Source organism: Pelobates fuscus, chromosome 7, assembly GCF_036172605.1.
Source record: "Pelobates fuscus isolate aPelFus1 chromosome 7, aPelFus1.pri, whole genome shotgun sequence".
NCBI classification, from domain to species: Eukaryota; Metazoa; Chordata; class Amphibia; order Anura; family Pelobatidae; genus Pelobates; species Pelobates fuscus.
This window is the reverse complement of record NC_086323.1, coordinates 77,934,550-77,951,824: the sequence shown is the minus strand read 5'-3', so window position 1 is coordinate 77,951,824 and position 17,275 is coordinate 77,934,550. Positions and strand designations below refer to the sequence as shown.

Here is a 17,275-nt window from a genome sequence, read left to right as displayed (position 1 = left end):
GCCTTACCTGCCTGTCCAAGGACAGTTGTACATGGCAGGTATAAATTGGATATTTGGATGTTTGTAAAAAATATAAAGTATACATTTTTGCTACTTACCCTCATTTCTAAAAAAAAATATTCTCCCACCCAGCCGCACCATCTTTTTTCCTTAGCTAACTTTTCCTTTGTTTTACTTCCCTCCCCCTCTTCTTTTTTTCCCTCATCTTTCTTTCTTCCTTTCCCCCTCCTTCCTTTTGTCATGGTGTTTGTGTTTTGTTTTGTTTTTGCAGTTCATGTCACAGTAGCAGAATTTTTCCTGGCCAGCACCTGGCGTAGTGGGGTTGCTGACAAGGTAATCGAGCAGAACTGAACTCTAGACTAAGATACCTGCGTGGAAGCTGGCATCCTTTCAGCTGACAGTGGGATGTTAATGGTGGTCTAATTTCAAATAGTTAATAAAGCTATGGCCAAGCCATATCCCTTTTGGAGCTGTGTAAATCAGCCATGCCTTGGCAGTCAAGAAATCACTGAGGTGTAATTATAATCAATGCATTAGATAAATCAACTCTGCCCCTCTTGATGTCCCGTTATCATTTTGTGGCTCAGTGTGAGTGAATGAGTGACATGTGTGCCTCCAGAGAATTAGATTTTGCTGTGCCCTCTTTCACTACTAGACTGGAGTCTCCAATAAGGACAAATAAAAAGCGACTGAGTCCCTGCTCATGCAATGCAATCAAAATAGAAAACATGATATTTAACAGAGTAGGCTAAGAAAAAAATGCAGAAAGTAAAATAGTTGTGTTTCAAAACTCATTATACCATTAACCACCATACCCTTGCCTACTGAGAATTAATTGTGGAGGCTTGAGAGAAATAAATCACTACATGCCTGCCCGTGTTATAGCTAACTAGACTGTACCTTAATATGACAACAATATACACTGTAGAACTAGTTTTAAAAGCCCTTACCTTTGAAAGAAAATTTTGAATATACTCGAATATCAAATAGTAGTGGTGGTGGCCCTGTAAGGACTTTTGGATCTTTCCAGGTAATCTTGATTGCTGTGGCGTTTATTGCTTCACAAACCAGATCGTCAACATTTTTTGGTGCTTTTTGTTTATGATGAGAAAGGGGAAAGAAGGTTAATATAAGATTTAAGAAATTAAAAAGAATCTATATAACCAGCTGAAAATACATACAATTAACATTACAGTGTAATGCTTATTTAGAGGAGGAGTGTAATAGCAGACATCCCAACTCTCCCGGAAATTCTGGGAGTCACGCAGATTTTAATTGCCCGCAAGTTCTATATAATATCCCGGTTGCTGACTTTTCTTTTGAGTGAAAGTTAAATGGTCAATTCTAATCATTATGACAAGTAAAACAGGGAAGGGGGCTCCAATCTTTGTGTGTGCAGAGCTGGTGGTCTGGGAGGCAGGTGATTGCTGCTTGTGCAGGTGGGTGGCTAGGGGGAGGTTTGGAAGATATGAGGGGGTAGGAGATATTGAGGAATATATGAGAGGGTCAGAGATATTGGGGGAAGATAAAAGGGGGTAGGAGATATTGGGAGAACATATGAAGGGGTGGGAGATATTAGGGGAAGATGTGAGATGGTAGGGGATATTGGAGAAAGATATAAAGGGGTGGGAGATATTTGGGGAAGACATGAGGGTATGGGAGGTTTTGGGGGAAGATATGAGGGTACGGGAGATATTGGGGAAAGATATTAAGGGTAGGAGATATTGGGGGAATATATGAGGGAGTGGGAGATATTGGGAATGATATGAGGGGGTTGGAGATATTGGTGGAAGATGTGAGATGGTAGGAGATATTGGGGGAAGATAAAAAGGAGTGGGAGATATTGGGAAAATATATGAGGGGTGGGAGAGATTAGCGGAAGATATGAGGGGGTAGGAAATATTGGGGAAGATGTGATAGGGTAGGAGATATTAGGGGAAGATATAAAGGGGTGGGAGATATTTGGGGAAGATATGAAGGGATGGGAGATATTGGGGGAAGATATGAGGGGATGGAAGATATTGGGGAAGATATGAGGGGTGGGAGATATTGGGGGAAGATATAAAGGGGTGGGAGATATTGGGGGAAGATATGAGGGGATGGGAGGTATTGGGGGAGGATATGAGGGGGTAGGAGATATTGTGAAGATATGGGGGGTGGGAGATATTAGGGGAAGATATGAGGGGGTATGAGATATTGGGGAAGATATGAGGGGTGGGAGATATTGGGGGAAGATATGAGGGGATGGAAGATATTGGGGAAAGATATGAGGGGTGGGAGATATTGGGGGAAGATATAAAGGGGTGGGAGATATTGGAGGAAGATATGAGGGGGTGGGAGGTATTGGGGGAGGATATGAGGGGGTAGGATATATTGGGGAAGATATGAGGGGGTAGGAGATATTGGGGAAGATATGAGGGGTGGGAGATATTGGGGGAAGATATGAGGGCATGGAAGATATTGGGGAAAGATATGAGGGGTGGGAGATATTAGGGGAAGATATGAGAGTGATGGACATATTGGGGGAAGATATGAGGGGGTAGGAGATATTGGGGGAAGATATAAAGGGGTGGGGAATATTGGAGGAAGATATGAGGGGATGGGAGATATTGGGGGAAGATATGAGGGGATGGAAGATATTGGGGAAAGATATGAGGGGTGGGAGATATTGGAGGAAGATATGAGGGGATGGGAGGTATTGGGGGAGGATATGAGGGGTAGGATATATTGGGGAAGATATGAGGGGGTGGGAGATATTAGGGCAAGATATGAGGGGGTAGGAGATATTGGGGAAGATATGAGGGGTGGGAGATATTGGGGGAAGATATGAGGGGATGGAAGATATTGGGGAAAGATATGAGGGGTGGGAGATATTGGGGGAAGATATAAAGGGGTGGGAGATATTGGAGGAAGATATGAGGGGGTGGGAGGTATTGGGGGAGGATATGAGGGGGTAGGATATATTGGGGAAGATATGAGGGGGTAGGAGATATTGGGGAAGATATGAGGGGTGGGAGATATTGGGGGAAGATATGAGGGCATGGAAGATATTGGGGAAAGATATGAGGGGTGGGAGATATAAGGGGAAGATATGAGAGTGAAGGACATATTGGGGGAAGATATGAGGGGGTAGGAGATATTGGGGGAAGATATAAAGGGGTGGGAAATATTGGAGGAAGATATGAGGGGATGGGAGATATTGGGGGAAGATATGAGGGGATGGAAGATATTGGGGAAAGATATGAGGGGTGGGAGATATTGGAGGAAGATATGAGGGGATGGGAGGTATTGGGGGAGGATATGAGGGGTAGGATATATTGGGGAAGATATGAGGGGGTGGGAGATATTAGGGCAAGATATGAGGGGGTAGGAGATATTGGGGGAAGATATGAGGGGGTAGGAGATATTGGGGGAAGATATGAGGGGGTAGGACATATTGGGGGAAGATATGAGGGGGTAGGAGATATTGGGGGAAGATATAAAGGGGTGGGAAATATTGGAGGAAGATATGAGGGGATGGGAGATATTGGGGGAAGATATGAGGGGATGGAAGATATTGGGGGAAGATATGAGGGGATGGGAGGTATTGGGGGAGGATATGAGGGGATGGAAGACATTGGGGGAAGATATGAGGGGTGGGAGATATTGGGGGAAGATATAAAGGGGTGGGAGATATTGGGGGAAGATATGAGGGGATGGGAGGTATTGGGGGAGGATATGAGTGGGTAGGAGATATTGGGGAAGATATGGGGTGGGTGGGAGATATTAGGGATAGATATGAGGGGGTAGGAGATATTGGGGAAGATATGAGGGGTGGGAGATATTGGGGGAAGATATGAGGGGATGGAAGATATTGGGGAAAGATATGAGGGGTGGGAGATATTGGGGGAAGATATAAAGGGGTGGGAGATATTGGAGGAAGATATGAGGGGATGGAAGATATTGGGGAAAGATATGAGGGGTGGGAGATATTGGGGGAAGATATGAGGGGGTGGGAGATATTGGAGGAAGATATGAGGGGATGGGAGGTATTGGGGGAGGATATGCGGGGTAGGATATATTGGGGAAGATATGAGGGGGTGGGAGATATTAGGGGAAGATATGAGGGGGTAGGAGATATTGGGGGAAGATATGAGGGGGTAGGAGATATTGGGGGAAGATATGAGGGGGTAGGAGATATTGAGGGAAGATATGAGGGGGTAGGAAATATTGGGGGAAGATATGAGGGGGTAGGAGATATTGGGGGAAGATATCAGGGGTGGGAGATATTGGGGGAAGATATGAGGGGGTGGGAGATATTGGGGAAAGATATGGATGGAATGGGGGGGTCGTAGAAATTGGTTCCCCTATCCCTCCCACTGCATCGTTTATCACTTCACTTGCAGCCCTTATCCACTGCTACAGCCACTAACCCTCCTTTTTACACCCTATACCCCATTAGAGCCTATATTCTCTGATTACAGTCTTTGTACCTCACTACAGTCCCTATGCCCCAATTGAAGCTCCTTTTTCAATTTCAGACATCAACCTACAGCCTTGTTAGAAATTGCCTGCTAAGGTCTCACTGTGATCACAATTGCATTACACGATCAAAGTTGCTGAAACTGGTGGTTATTTTATTATCACACTAACACTGAATATTGTATTTAGACTGTACTTTTACTGTTTCGTCTGCTGTCTTACAAAATGGCTTAGAGAACTTAACAGAGTTTCACGAATATCAAATTAAATGAAATACACTTGTATGTCACAGCTTCTGGCTCATCAAGGGTTGTAATGATTACTTCTTCATGTTGATGGGGGCACAGGAAAAGTAGTAGTAGAAGGTAGTAGGTAGAAATCATAAGCTGCAGAGTTCCTCTTTGGTTATTGACTTAATGCCCTTACCTGCTGCATTTCAATTCAATTTACTGCAGGGAGAGAACTTTTAACGTACTGCTCATAAACATATACAAGCTACATTTGTTCAGTAAAACATGGTGGCAGATTAAACCATATGGCTGCTTTTCTGCTGGCAATAGTGGTCCTTAACAAGGTTATTCACCAAAATGAGAATTCAAAGTGAATGTCATATTTAAGACCAAAATAGCTCAACTGGAAGTAGTCTTGGAGAATGTTTTCCAATTCAGCTATTTCACCTTGATTTTTAAATTCACTTTGAATTCTCACTTTAGAGAATTAACCAGTATGTGTCTAAAGGTTATGAATCGCAAATCTGTCAATATAATTAAAAGATTCATGGCTTTAATGGTTTTTTTTTTTGTTTATTCAAAATGGTCTTATCACAGATTTATTCACTAAACTTCAACTGAAAATTGAATGTGAAATTTAGGCAAAAATTGGCTAATTTGAGAACATGTTCCAAATAACCGGTAGTCAGAGTTAGGCTATTTTAGCCGAAATTTAGCAATTCGGTTTTCAGCTCTGTACACTTTAGTATTGAGTGAATATCCCAACAGTTACAGTTGCACTTGAAGCATCAAAACTACTACAGATTATGTAGTGTCGAGGCGTCTAGATGCTATCTCTAACAAATGTAAGAACTGCTGTTTCTGAGAAACGGCAAAGTTCACATTTGCCCGTCAGTATGCCTCTTGTAGCTGTTAATCAATCAGTTAGATGGCAGCAAAAGGCACTTTTAGTGAACACTGTAAAAAGTGTAACGTTTTAACGTTCGGCTTCATAACAATGCTGAATGCAATGAAGTTGCCTTATAGAGTAGAATTGCAATGCTTCTTTTTGAGGAGAATGCTATCGATGCATTGCTCTTTATGGAGAAGCATTAACCCCTTAAGGACTGAGCCAAATGTACACGTGATCAAAACAAAACGTAAACAAAAACTTGAAATTGCGCTATATGTCTGCTCAGGCGTAATTCATCTCTTTCATATTATGTGCACACACACTTATTATATATCAGTGTATTCAGGGGAAACAGGGATTTCATTTAACATAAAATATTTATGTATAAAACACAATTTAATATGAATAAAATATTTTAAAAAAATGGGAGAAAATAAGAATGTCATAGAATGTCATAATACTGTTTACTTTTACTGCAATAAAATTCACATATTTGTATTCAGCGATGTCTCACATGTAAAACAGTACCACCTATGTGTTTTGGGAAGTTACAGGGTAAAATATAGCATGTTACATTTTTCAGTTTTTCCCATTGAAATTCGCCAGATTGGTTACATTGCCTTTGAGACCGTATGGTAGCCCAGGAATGAGAATTACCCCCATGATGGCATAACATTTGCAAAAGTAGACAACCCAAGGTATTGCAAATGGGGTATGCCCAGTCTTTTTTAGTAGCCACTTGGTCACAAACACTGGGCAAAATTAGTGTTAATATTTGAAAATGCAAAAAACGAATTTGAACGTCAATTTTGGCCAGTGTTTGTGACTAAGTGGCTACTAAAAAAGACTGGACATACCCTATTTGCAATACCTTGGGTTGTCTACTTTTGCAAATGGTATGCCATTATGGGGGTAATTCTCATTCCTGGGCTACCATACAGTCTCAAACGCAACATAACCAATCTGGCAAATTTCAATGTGAAAAAACTGAAACGCAAGCCTTATATTTGACTCTCTACCTTTTAAAAACACCATAAAACCTGTACATGAGGGGTACTGTTATACTCGGGAGACTTCGCTGAACACAAATATTAGTGTTTCAAAAACGGTAAAACATATCACAACAATTATATTGTCCGTGTAAGTGCCATTTGGGTGTGAAAAATTCAAAAAATAAATGTCACTTTCACTGACAATATCGTCGTTGTAATACATGTTACTGTTTTGAAACACTAATATTTGAATTCAGCGAAGTCTTCTGAGTAAAACAGTACCCCCCATGTACAGGTTTTATGGTGTCTTGGAAAGTTACAGGGTTAAATATAGTGCTAGCAAATTAAATTCCCTGGACTTTTGGGCTGGGTTGTCAGGCTGGTCCTGCTAATTGTAATTAATAAAATTACCTAATTATGTAAAATCATTACATAAATATATACGTAGAATTATTTATATATAGGTATATATATAGTGATATATACGTATATACTTATGTATATAGATATATATTGTGACAAGACCAATCTCGCCACATTGCATTGGAGGAGCCTGGTTGCCCGCCTGTTGCCTCTGGACTATGGTCCCTGGGAGGTTTGGCCCTTGAAATAACAGATTTGGGCATAATGGATTTTGTTGTGCTGCTGCTGGCCCTTTAACTCCCAGAGAAAGGATTTGTACTTTTAAATTGGCACTTCGAATGCTGTCAAAGTGCTGAATAAGTTAAAGTGGCCGCCATTTGAAAATTTAACAGGTGGCGGCGGCCATTTTAATTTAGTCGAACGCTGTCAGCAGTGCGTGCCCTTGAATCTATGGAACTAAAATCGGTCACACCTTTGCACGGACACCGCTGACCGTTACCTTCATGAACTTCGACGCTTCGACTGGAATCGAAGTGCGTTTGACAATTCAAACGCACTGTTAGACTGGGCTATTTGCACGAACGATCTCGTTCGTGCATTCGAATGGGACTTAGACATTTTTCTGTGTGGAATTGACCGACCGCACAACCCAAATCTATAGAACTCTTTTGGGCATGAAAATGTGCTTGCGGTCAGTCAAATAAGACTTTCCCTTAACTTTTTAACCCCCAAACGCTAAAGACGTGGTCTCTCATAAGACGAAACCTACGTATCTCCCCACAACCGAGCCCCCTGATACCGATAACTCATAACTCGGAGATAGGTGGAGGGCTGCACCGATCTTCCTGGCCAATAGAGGGAAACAACGATTATGTCCCGATATACGAGGTCCTAGGCAACTCTGGAATACGGAGCATTCGGGAATGGAGTGGAACACCGCATCCGACGCTAATGCACAGATTTCACTACGCTCAATTACGGCATTTTTATTATAACCTCCCCAACAGGGTAGCATTACATAGAGAACAGACGTGGTTCGAACGCCTCTGCATGACCGGCTCCGACGCGGACGGCAGAGTCTCAGTCATCTACCAACAGCTTATAACAGGAGATCGCACACAAAACACGGCGTTCAAGAGAAGATGGGAAGAGTTGACGGATAGGACGTTCACTGAAGCACAGTGGGAACAGATACTAATATTACAACACAAAAGCTCCATAAGTACCAACTACCAGGAGGTCAACTTTAAGCTACTCTCCCACTGGTATAGGACTCCATCTCTACTACACAGGATATTCCCAGGTACTACGGACACCTGTTGGAGATGCGAAACCCACACGGGCACAATAAGACACATCTGGTGGGATTGCGCAAAGATTAAGCCATTTTGGGAAGATATACAAAGGGAAATGACAACCATCCTGGGAGACCTACCTGACTTCAACATAGAAATGGCCCTACTGCATCACACGGAAGGCTCAATAGCCCAATACAAGCGATCGATAATTCGACACCTACTGAATGCGGCAAAGGCATCCATACCTGCTAAATGGAAACAGACCCAACCACCGACTGTGACAGAATGGCTTCAGAGGGTAGAAGACATACACACGGCCGAGGCACGATACGCAGAACTGCTCGGACGGAGCACCAAACACGTCGCCACCTGGACCCCGTGGTATGTATACCTCTCTCGACCGGGAGCAGGAGGAACATAACGCACACCATTGTACACAGGGTCCAGGGATGCCCGGGCGCACGTCGACGCACGGTGCCACTTTTACACCCTACCCTCCTTCCCCCCCCCCCCCATCTGTCCCCCCCCTTCCCCTTTCTCTTTCTCTCACTATACAATGCTTCCACTCAAGCCCACGCGACCTACTTCTAGGACACCGTGGCGGCGGCTCGGGCTGGGCCCGAGGAGGTCGGGAACAGGGGTACCCGACTGCGAGGATGCACGAGTTATAGGTATGGAATGTAGTAGATTTCAGGGAGGCGAGCCAATGTCATCACTAAAGGCTAACTGAAGAAACAACTAGGGAACTGAACATACACAGCAATAACCCCAAAGTATGACACACTAGACTGACAGGGGGACGGGAATACAACATAAAACCTGCAATACTCCAAGGCACCGCATCAGGCTTCAGACTGTAGGACTACTACGATAGACGGACATACCCAAACCACTTCTGTTGCACAGGCGACTCCTGGAATTCTCTTCTTTAGGTGATCCCTGGTTAAGAATCGAATTAGAGGGGTGGCGTCTTTAACTGTGAAATGTATGTGCTTGGAACTGACAATCTTAATTGCACCACAACACACCTAGTTCAGCAAATACCTACATGTCTCCGACACTACGCCCAACTGGGGCCACGTAGGATCTTACAGCTCCATGTGCCCAATATAAACATGTTTGAGATTGAAGTTATTATCTAGTTTCTTAGCCATAAGGTCTATATGCCAGGCCCCTTAGTGGAACCAAGGAATGGGGCCCTGAGATATCCCCTTGTTTAAACTCGCTTGATCGATTACTGATGTTACTGAAACTGTTTTGGCTCGTGAAGATGCACCTACCTATAATTGTTTAAATTGTTTAATTTGCTTCAATTGCTTATAATTTACTGATTGATTAACAGCTGTATAATGCTTGCTGTATGTTAGATAATCAGAAGACAACAACGCTTACTTTCAGTGTTACTCTCCGAACTGACTATACGTATTTACACTGTTGTGGTGTAAGTATTTTTGTGATTCTGTACTCACCTGATTGTTCTAATAAAGAATTTACAAAAAAAAAAACAACAACTTTTTAACCCCTGAACCGATTGCCCTGATTTTTGAGTATGTGTTTATTTCCAGCATGCTGATTATGAAAATGTATGTTTTATGTGAATGGCATGTATATTTTAGAAGTTATTAATATTTTGTAAAAACTGTATTCCTCTGCCTGTGATAATTATATTACCCATTGTGTTCAGTAATCATATCACAGGCAGAGGGGAGGATTTTGTGTGGGAGTGTCTGTGTGTATTGTACGGATTGATTGGTTGTTCTGTAAAACCCTGTTGGCAGTACTATGCTTGTGGATTGGGAATAAAAGAGGCGGTATGTGCCAGTACAGTCAGACCACTGCTTGACCCTCAACACGGAGCTCTGTCTCGTCTTTGGGGGGATTTACTGTATGCTGTTAGAGACTGATTGCCAGGAGTGTAAGCCGCTTGGGTGCTTTTCCAGTTCATCTGCTAGCAGCTATTCGTGAGGTTCCAGTTCGGGAGTTTGGAGTGCTATTTTGTATGCAGTTCGGGAGTTTGGAGCATTCCCTTGTATTCAGTTCGGGAGTTTGGTGTTCTGCAGTAGCTGTGCCTGTATCTCTGGAAGGGAAAGATCTTCTAAACGGTGGTTTAACCCCTTTATGCCTGGGGGTGCCGTTACATATATATTATTTCGTTCTACATGTATTTTGATATCAATATATATATATATATATATATATATATATATATTCATTTTAAAATACAGTTAGAACGAATGTACAGATTTATTTATTTTATTTTATGTATACATATATATATATATATATAATGAAAATTATATATATATTTAATCAATATCATTGTATGTGTATTTTGATATTATTTTATATTTATAATTATATATATATATTAATATTAAAATACACATAGACAGTGTATGTGTATATATGTGTATATATGTGTGTATATATATATATACTTAAATCATATATATAATAAATATATATATATGATCTAAGTATATATTATTTATTTTTACACTGATTTAACTTTATTTCATTTTATTTTCAGACAGCAGGGGGAGTACCTGTCATTACAGGCATTCCCCCTGCTGGCAATGCCTTGGACGGCTATGCCGTCCATGTGATCGTGAGGTCCTCGCAAGGACCTCGCGATCACATGGCCCAGGGGGGCCGAAGAGGACAGAGGGTGACTCCCTGGGCTCCCAGGTGAGTCCCCATACCGCGATTGCCGGCATGGGATCGCCAGCGACTGGGTAAGTACAAAGGACAGTTTGGGCGTTCTATGCCGCCCTGCAGCATTTAGAGCCGATTCCTTAAGGACGGCATAGAACGCCCGCCGTCCTTAAGGGGTTAAAATGCTAAGATCATATATGAGGATGATCTCACATGGAACCAATGTGAGACTGGGATGCCTCTGCAATACAGATGAGTTGTTCTTAATTTTTTTTTTTTTTTTAAACTGCAATATTTTACAAGATGAAATGGTCTGGATGCCTATAGTGTCCCTTTAAGGTGAAGAAATTATAGTTCTATATAACTTATGATTAAGTGCCTACACATTTAAATATACTTGGTGATGGTAGCAAGACTGTTGAGCATGGAAATGCAATATGTTTAAATTATTTTAAATCTCAGAATATTCCTTTGTTAGTAACCTTGTGCACCCTAGTGGTTTATTTGGTTTCTTCTGAGTCAAGTTGGACACATTCGCTGATGGTATGGGACAAGGCAAGCACTTAGGGGCTTGGAGTAAGGTAAAGAAGAAATGTTTGTTGTCTTTTAATGCCTTGGTTAGACCCCACATATTCTAAAAGTGTATAACATGACAATAGTGACTTGCAGCTTCCCTTTTACAACTGTGATACATACTTAGTTTCATAAGGGGTTACAAATGGCGGCTTACATGCATTATGTTAACTAAATATAAGTTAAGCATAATATAATAAGCTATATAAAACACATTTAGAATTTTAGATGGTGATTTATGCCTGTCAGTCTCTTCTACCTTGTGTGCCTCTGTCAGCCTGTTTCCTGTTAATTTTCTGTCATCCTTTCTAGTTTGTCATCCTTTAGTCTTTAGATGTTCCACTTTACATCCCCAGGATGTTCCTTTTTTCATCCCCCCATATACCTTTGTGTGGCTAGCTCTATCTCCCCCGCTCACCTTCCAACAACTTTTATCAGTATAGAGCAATTATATATATATATCAAGGAATACATGTTAGCTCTTGCAACTCCAGATATCACCATTATGTGAGGTTTATTCATAGTAGTGAACCGAAAAGTGAATTGTAAAAACACATTTTTCCCCCTAACATTTGCAATTTAATTTTCAGTTCACTACAATTTGATGTTCACTGAATAGACTAATTTGATTCTAAAATATCACACCCTATAGTATTGACATCACATCTCCAAGCTAATAATAAGAATTTCTCATTCCAAATATTATTATTCTACAACTATGATTTTATGGCAGGACAGGAGGCTTCATATTTGCTTTACCTTCTTTACTGAAACCTCCAGCAGCAAAGAAACAGTTAACAGAACTTTTCAAAACAACCAATCAGAACAAAGCAACAGTAGTATAAAACCCCTAAGCAGGCTCTTCCACTTCCTCTTTCTTTGCTGCTGCCTCCAGGTGAGCACTCACCAACTCAGAGTTGTTTCTGCTCTGGGTTGTTTTTTTATCCTACATGCTGCTTGTTTATTTAAACAGTCTGTTTAATCAGTCTATTTACTAGGTTTGTTTAAGCAGTTTAATTGCTGGGTTTATTTAGGCAGGTTTCTTGCTGAATTTATTTTAACAATTTGTCTGCTGTGTTTATCTAGGCAGTCTATTGCTGTGTTTATCTAGGCAGTCTATTGCTGTGTTTATCTAGGCAGTCTATTGCTGGCTTTCTTTAGGCAGTCTATTGCTGTGTTTAGCTAGGCAGTCTATTGCTGTGTTTAGCTAGGCAGTTTATTCTGTGTTATTTCCTATACCACTCCATGCTATGTAGCATGCAGTTTTCTCTCTGCTGTATGGGGACTGGATGTCCCTGCTTTAATGCTTTTACTCTGCCTGTACTCTGTTTCCCCTCCCTGGGTCCCCCTGCTGGGCTCTGTCGCCCATACCCTTTCTCCCTTATTCCCCACCTGCTCCCCGCGGCCCCTGGCCGCTTGCTGAGCGACTTTTTCAACCGTGGCAGCGCCGCGCTAGGCCTTTTGTGGCCGCGGCGGCCATTTTGTTGGAGCCGCGGCGGCCATTTTGTTGGAGCCGCATGGGCTCCATGCGTCGCATACAGCCCGGTCTCACCCACCGAGCTGCCCTTCTGCCTGCTGGCCATGTGGCCAGCCTTCCCTCTCCCTATACAAGGGGAGGTGGCCCAATTTTTCAGCTATCCCGCTACTTACTGTGCCTGTCTCACATGCTGCATATGTGACAGATCCTGGATAGCAGGATCTGTCCCAGGCACTCTCTCAGCTCACACTGCAGCTTACTATGTTGTCTGATGCAATGTGACTAGGTTCTCTATCCTAGCAGTAAACTTGCCACACCTTTTGCTACTAAGGAGAATTTTAGATTTACAGTGGTATTACTGCTCAAATAAATATCTTTGTTTAAAAATCATTGTGTAACAAGACTATGCCACATGTGATATATGCTACTCAAGCCTTTCTCTCAACAAACATTATATGGTCTGTTTTCAGCACCTAGCTCCCCTGCCAAGGTTTTGCTGCCCTTCCTGCAAGGGACTTAAATTTTCCACAATACATACACTTCAAATGTATCCTAATATTATTATGCCTGTGTGGTCTGTAGCTGTGCATCAGCTTCTAGCTGTATGGACCCTTCTACCCCTCAGGGGGGCTAACCGACCCCACATACAGTCCTGTCATAACCGTAATGAGAGTGACCCCCTCTCGCTGACCGCACTACTGGGTGTACAGACCTCTATGATACCACCCTGAGGGTGACCCCCTCTTACCTACAGCTCTGCTGGATCTGCAATGCCCGGTTATGGTTATATGAGGGTGACCCCCTCCTGCCGGCTGCACTGCTGGACTGGCAATGTCTGGCTACTTTTATTTTACAGCTAACCACTACGGCACTACTGTACCTACAGTGTCCGATTATGCTCAGACTGAGGGTGACCCCCTCCCCTGCTGGCCTATACTGCATAGTATGCTTGTGCTTGTTGGGTGACCCCCTCTTGCACGCTGGGTGACCCCCAGCTGGCCGCACCAGGTATCACTCAGACAGTGTTACCTCTATAGCAGTTATGCAATCATGTCTGAAGGCTAACCACTACGGCACTACTGTACCTACAGTGTCCGATTATATTCAGACTGAGGGTGACCCCCTCCTCTGTTGGCCTATACTGCATAGTATGCTTGTGCTTGTTGGGTGACCCCCTCTTGCACGCTGGGTGACCCCCAGCTGGCCGCACCAGGTATCACTCAGACAGTGTTACCTCTATGGCAGTTATGCAATCACGTCTGAAGGCCAACCACTACGGCACTACTGTACCTACAGTGTCCGATTATGTTCAGACTGAGGGTGACCCCCTCCCCTGCTGGCCTATACTGCATAATATGCTTGTGCTTGTTGGGTGACCCCCTCTTGCACGCTGGGCGACCCCCAGCTGGCCTCACCAGGTATCACTCCAACAGTGTTACCTCTATGACAGTTATGCAATCACGACTAAAGGACAAATCTCCCGTGCCCATAAGGTCACTTGTCCTGTCCTCATGCTACCCCGCTGACCTCACTGCCAGAAACCATCGGTACCCTACAGGGGACACTCCACCGGCCATTCTAGACGCTACACCGAGCACCCCTGGTACGCGTTGGCTAATGAATGGATTCATCTAGAGGATCAGTCTTCATGACAGGGTCCGGAAAGGTCCCCGCAGACACCTGATACAGGGTTTGCACTCTATCCGGGACTAACCACTGGATGTCGACGACACGCGGACACAGATGTTTCCTCGGGACAAATGGCGCGTTACAGCTTGGAAAGCGAATAATACTAAATTCCCTTTTGGAATGTACCTATATGACTTATAGGTATCGCCTAGTTGGTTTCTACCCCTGAGAGCCGCAAAACGGGGATCCTTGGACCGTTCCATGAGCAATACGCATGACCAAAAGAGGCCATTCCGAAGTCCATTCCGAAGTTGCCAGGCTGGGCGAAGTGTGCGGCGGAGTGGACTCCCACCCCATTCCCATCCTACATGCTCCCAATGCATATGTCGCCTGTGGACACTTTGAGACGGAGGGCACTCATTCCCTCAGAGCTGCTCGGCGTGGATGATTGGTTCTCTCCCTCGACTGGACATGCGAGAAACCCACATGGATTTTGCCATCAACATAGACATATTGAATCTGACTCACTCCCAGTCAACCCAGTTTCTTGTCTTTCATAGGATATTCGGTCCAGGCATGCTCCGCCACCCGAGGACCAAGATGTCTGTCTTCAAGGAAAATGCCAGGCATATGCTCCGCAACCTGCGGGTCACACTTAGGGGCCCAACCCGGTCGATTGACCAGTTGTTATTCGCCATCGAGGCCATACCTCCAGGTTCCGGTACTATCAGCCGCTCCAACATGACACTTTCTCGGGTCCTCGGCCTGGTATGGCCGAATCATGTGACCTTCGGACGAAGATCATCTAAAACTTAATTGATGACTCCGACATAGGGGGACCTGGCCTACCTAGGAGTTTCGGACCCCAACCAACTTCGGCCTGGACTCTGGAGTTCAAAGGAGGAACCTCTTCACGCCAACTGCATGGAACTTCCTGCAGGTTTGTTCAACGTTTAGGGCTTTCCCAGGGGAAGTGGTACTGCTCGCTACCTTCCGGCCTGGACTTATCACTGGTTGCCCACTTTGGACTGCAGTCGGATCTCACGTAGGATCGCTATCTATAGCGTCTGGACAAGTATTCGTCATTTGTGACAATGTCTGCGGGACGAGACACTCATGTGGCGGACGGCTTCATCCGACCATGGAGAGACCCCAATGATTGGTTGCCTCACCCTCCGGGGTCTCGACTACTGGCATGATTAAATTCGGTGCGAACTGCCATACGGAGCGGTTCTCCAGCTGGCTGCCGGACCCTCAGCAAGGCGAGGGACGCGTTTTCCAAGCTTGGTCTCCTTCGGGGCGTACGCATCCTGTTTACTTCCAGGATACTTCGGGCTTTGCTTCAGACCGAATTCCTGGGAGTGTCGTTTCGCCTGGCCACACCACTTCGGAGGAGTCCTCCGTGCTTTCCCCTTTTGCTGGAGTTTGCCATGGGAAGGCAATCTACGACTCCCTGTCTCCAGGTCCTGTGTGGGATCCACAGGGGTAGCCTGCCATGACTGGTGTCTGGAGAGATGTTTGGGTCCCTATGGCTGTCCCCATTGTCTGGCTGAGTTGCCCTCTCAGGGTAGGATCGTATGGGGCCATTCACGTCCTATGTCAGCTAGAGGACGACTCATGTGCGTTTTCGCAAGATTCTGGCATTGGTAAGGATCTCGTGGTCTGCAGTCTACCAAGAGGAGTATACCGTACAGGAGCCCTATCTCTTGCTATTCCTCAAGTCTAGTGGTATCGTGTGTTCTGCATTTCCTTGAGGAATGACCTGATGACAAGGACTTGCCTTGCGCCAGTTTTTCCGCTTACGGTTTTCCCCAGTACATCTTGTATTTCATGGCGTTCTGACGTCATGGTATCGACGTAGTGTCTTCTTCCTTCTTGCCGTTCAGTACATCGGTTTCTGCTCCACACATATTTCCTTTCTATTCGTCCTCTGTGTTGTACCCCTATTCTCCGGATAGGTCACGGCTCTGTTGTACACGACCATGTAGATCCAGGATCTGGTTCTTTCCTCCGTCTACTCATGGACAGCTGTTGATTTCTGCGTACGGACGTTTTGAACTGTTTCTGCATTTTCTATACACCGCTGCTTGGTTTAGGGAATGGGTTTTCCATTCTCCTTTCATTTCAGTCCTCTATGTCATATTGCTTCTGGTTCTACTATTTGGGCGTTAAAATTGCAAATATGAAGCCTCCTGTCCTGCCATAAAATTAGGGATTATTCTAGCCTCGGTGAGGGAATAATCTAAATTTTATTAAAGACAGGAGGCGAATATTTCCCCCCCCTTTTCTTACGTTCCCTCCCTGGATTTGGGTCTTATAATTAATTGGGGATATTGTTATGTTTTGTGAATGCATTGTTTTATATAATAAAGCTTATTTCTATTATTTAGCGACCGTCTGTGTGCATTTTTATTCATCATGTTTGTGTTGTAATTATGTTTCGTCAATGCCTTTTAGTTTAGGTACATACTAGGTCTTCATAAGATCGGTAGACTTTGTTTATTCATCAGGTATTATAATGTGCAAGTGATATTGTATGGATATGACATCTTGCCTTGACAGTTTACTTTCACGATGTTTTCCTTTTTCTTGCAGTGTAATCTATTTTCTCTCTGGGCTTGACGATTATTTCTCTGGATGTGTCTGCTACAAGGTGGATTCGTTGGTTTCCTTGCTCTCCTGCTCGACCTCATCAAAGAAAGAGG

At 43.8% G+C, this 17,275-nt stretch overlaps 1 protein-coding gene across 1 annotated transcript in view; it reads right to left on the bottom strand.

Moving 5' to 3' along the window:
* Positions 1–17,275, bottom strand: part of LOC134569157 (receptor-type tyrosine-protein phosphatase C-like) — an 87,866-nt gene that overhangs the window by 971 nt on the left and 69,620 nt on the right. The window contains exon 11 of the mRNA XM_063428066.1: positions 951–1,091. Coding sequence (XP_063284136.1) covers positions 951–1,091 — 141 coding nt within the window. The remainder of the gene's footprint in view (positions 1–950; positions 1,092–17,275) is intronic.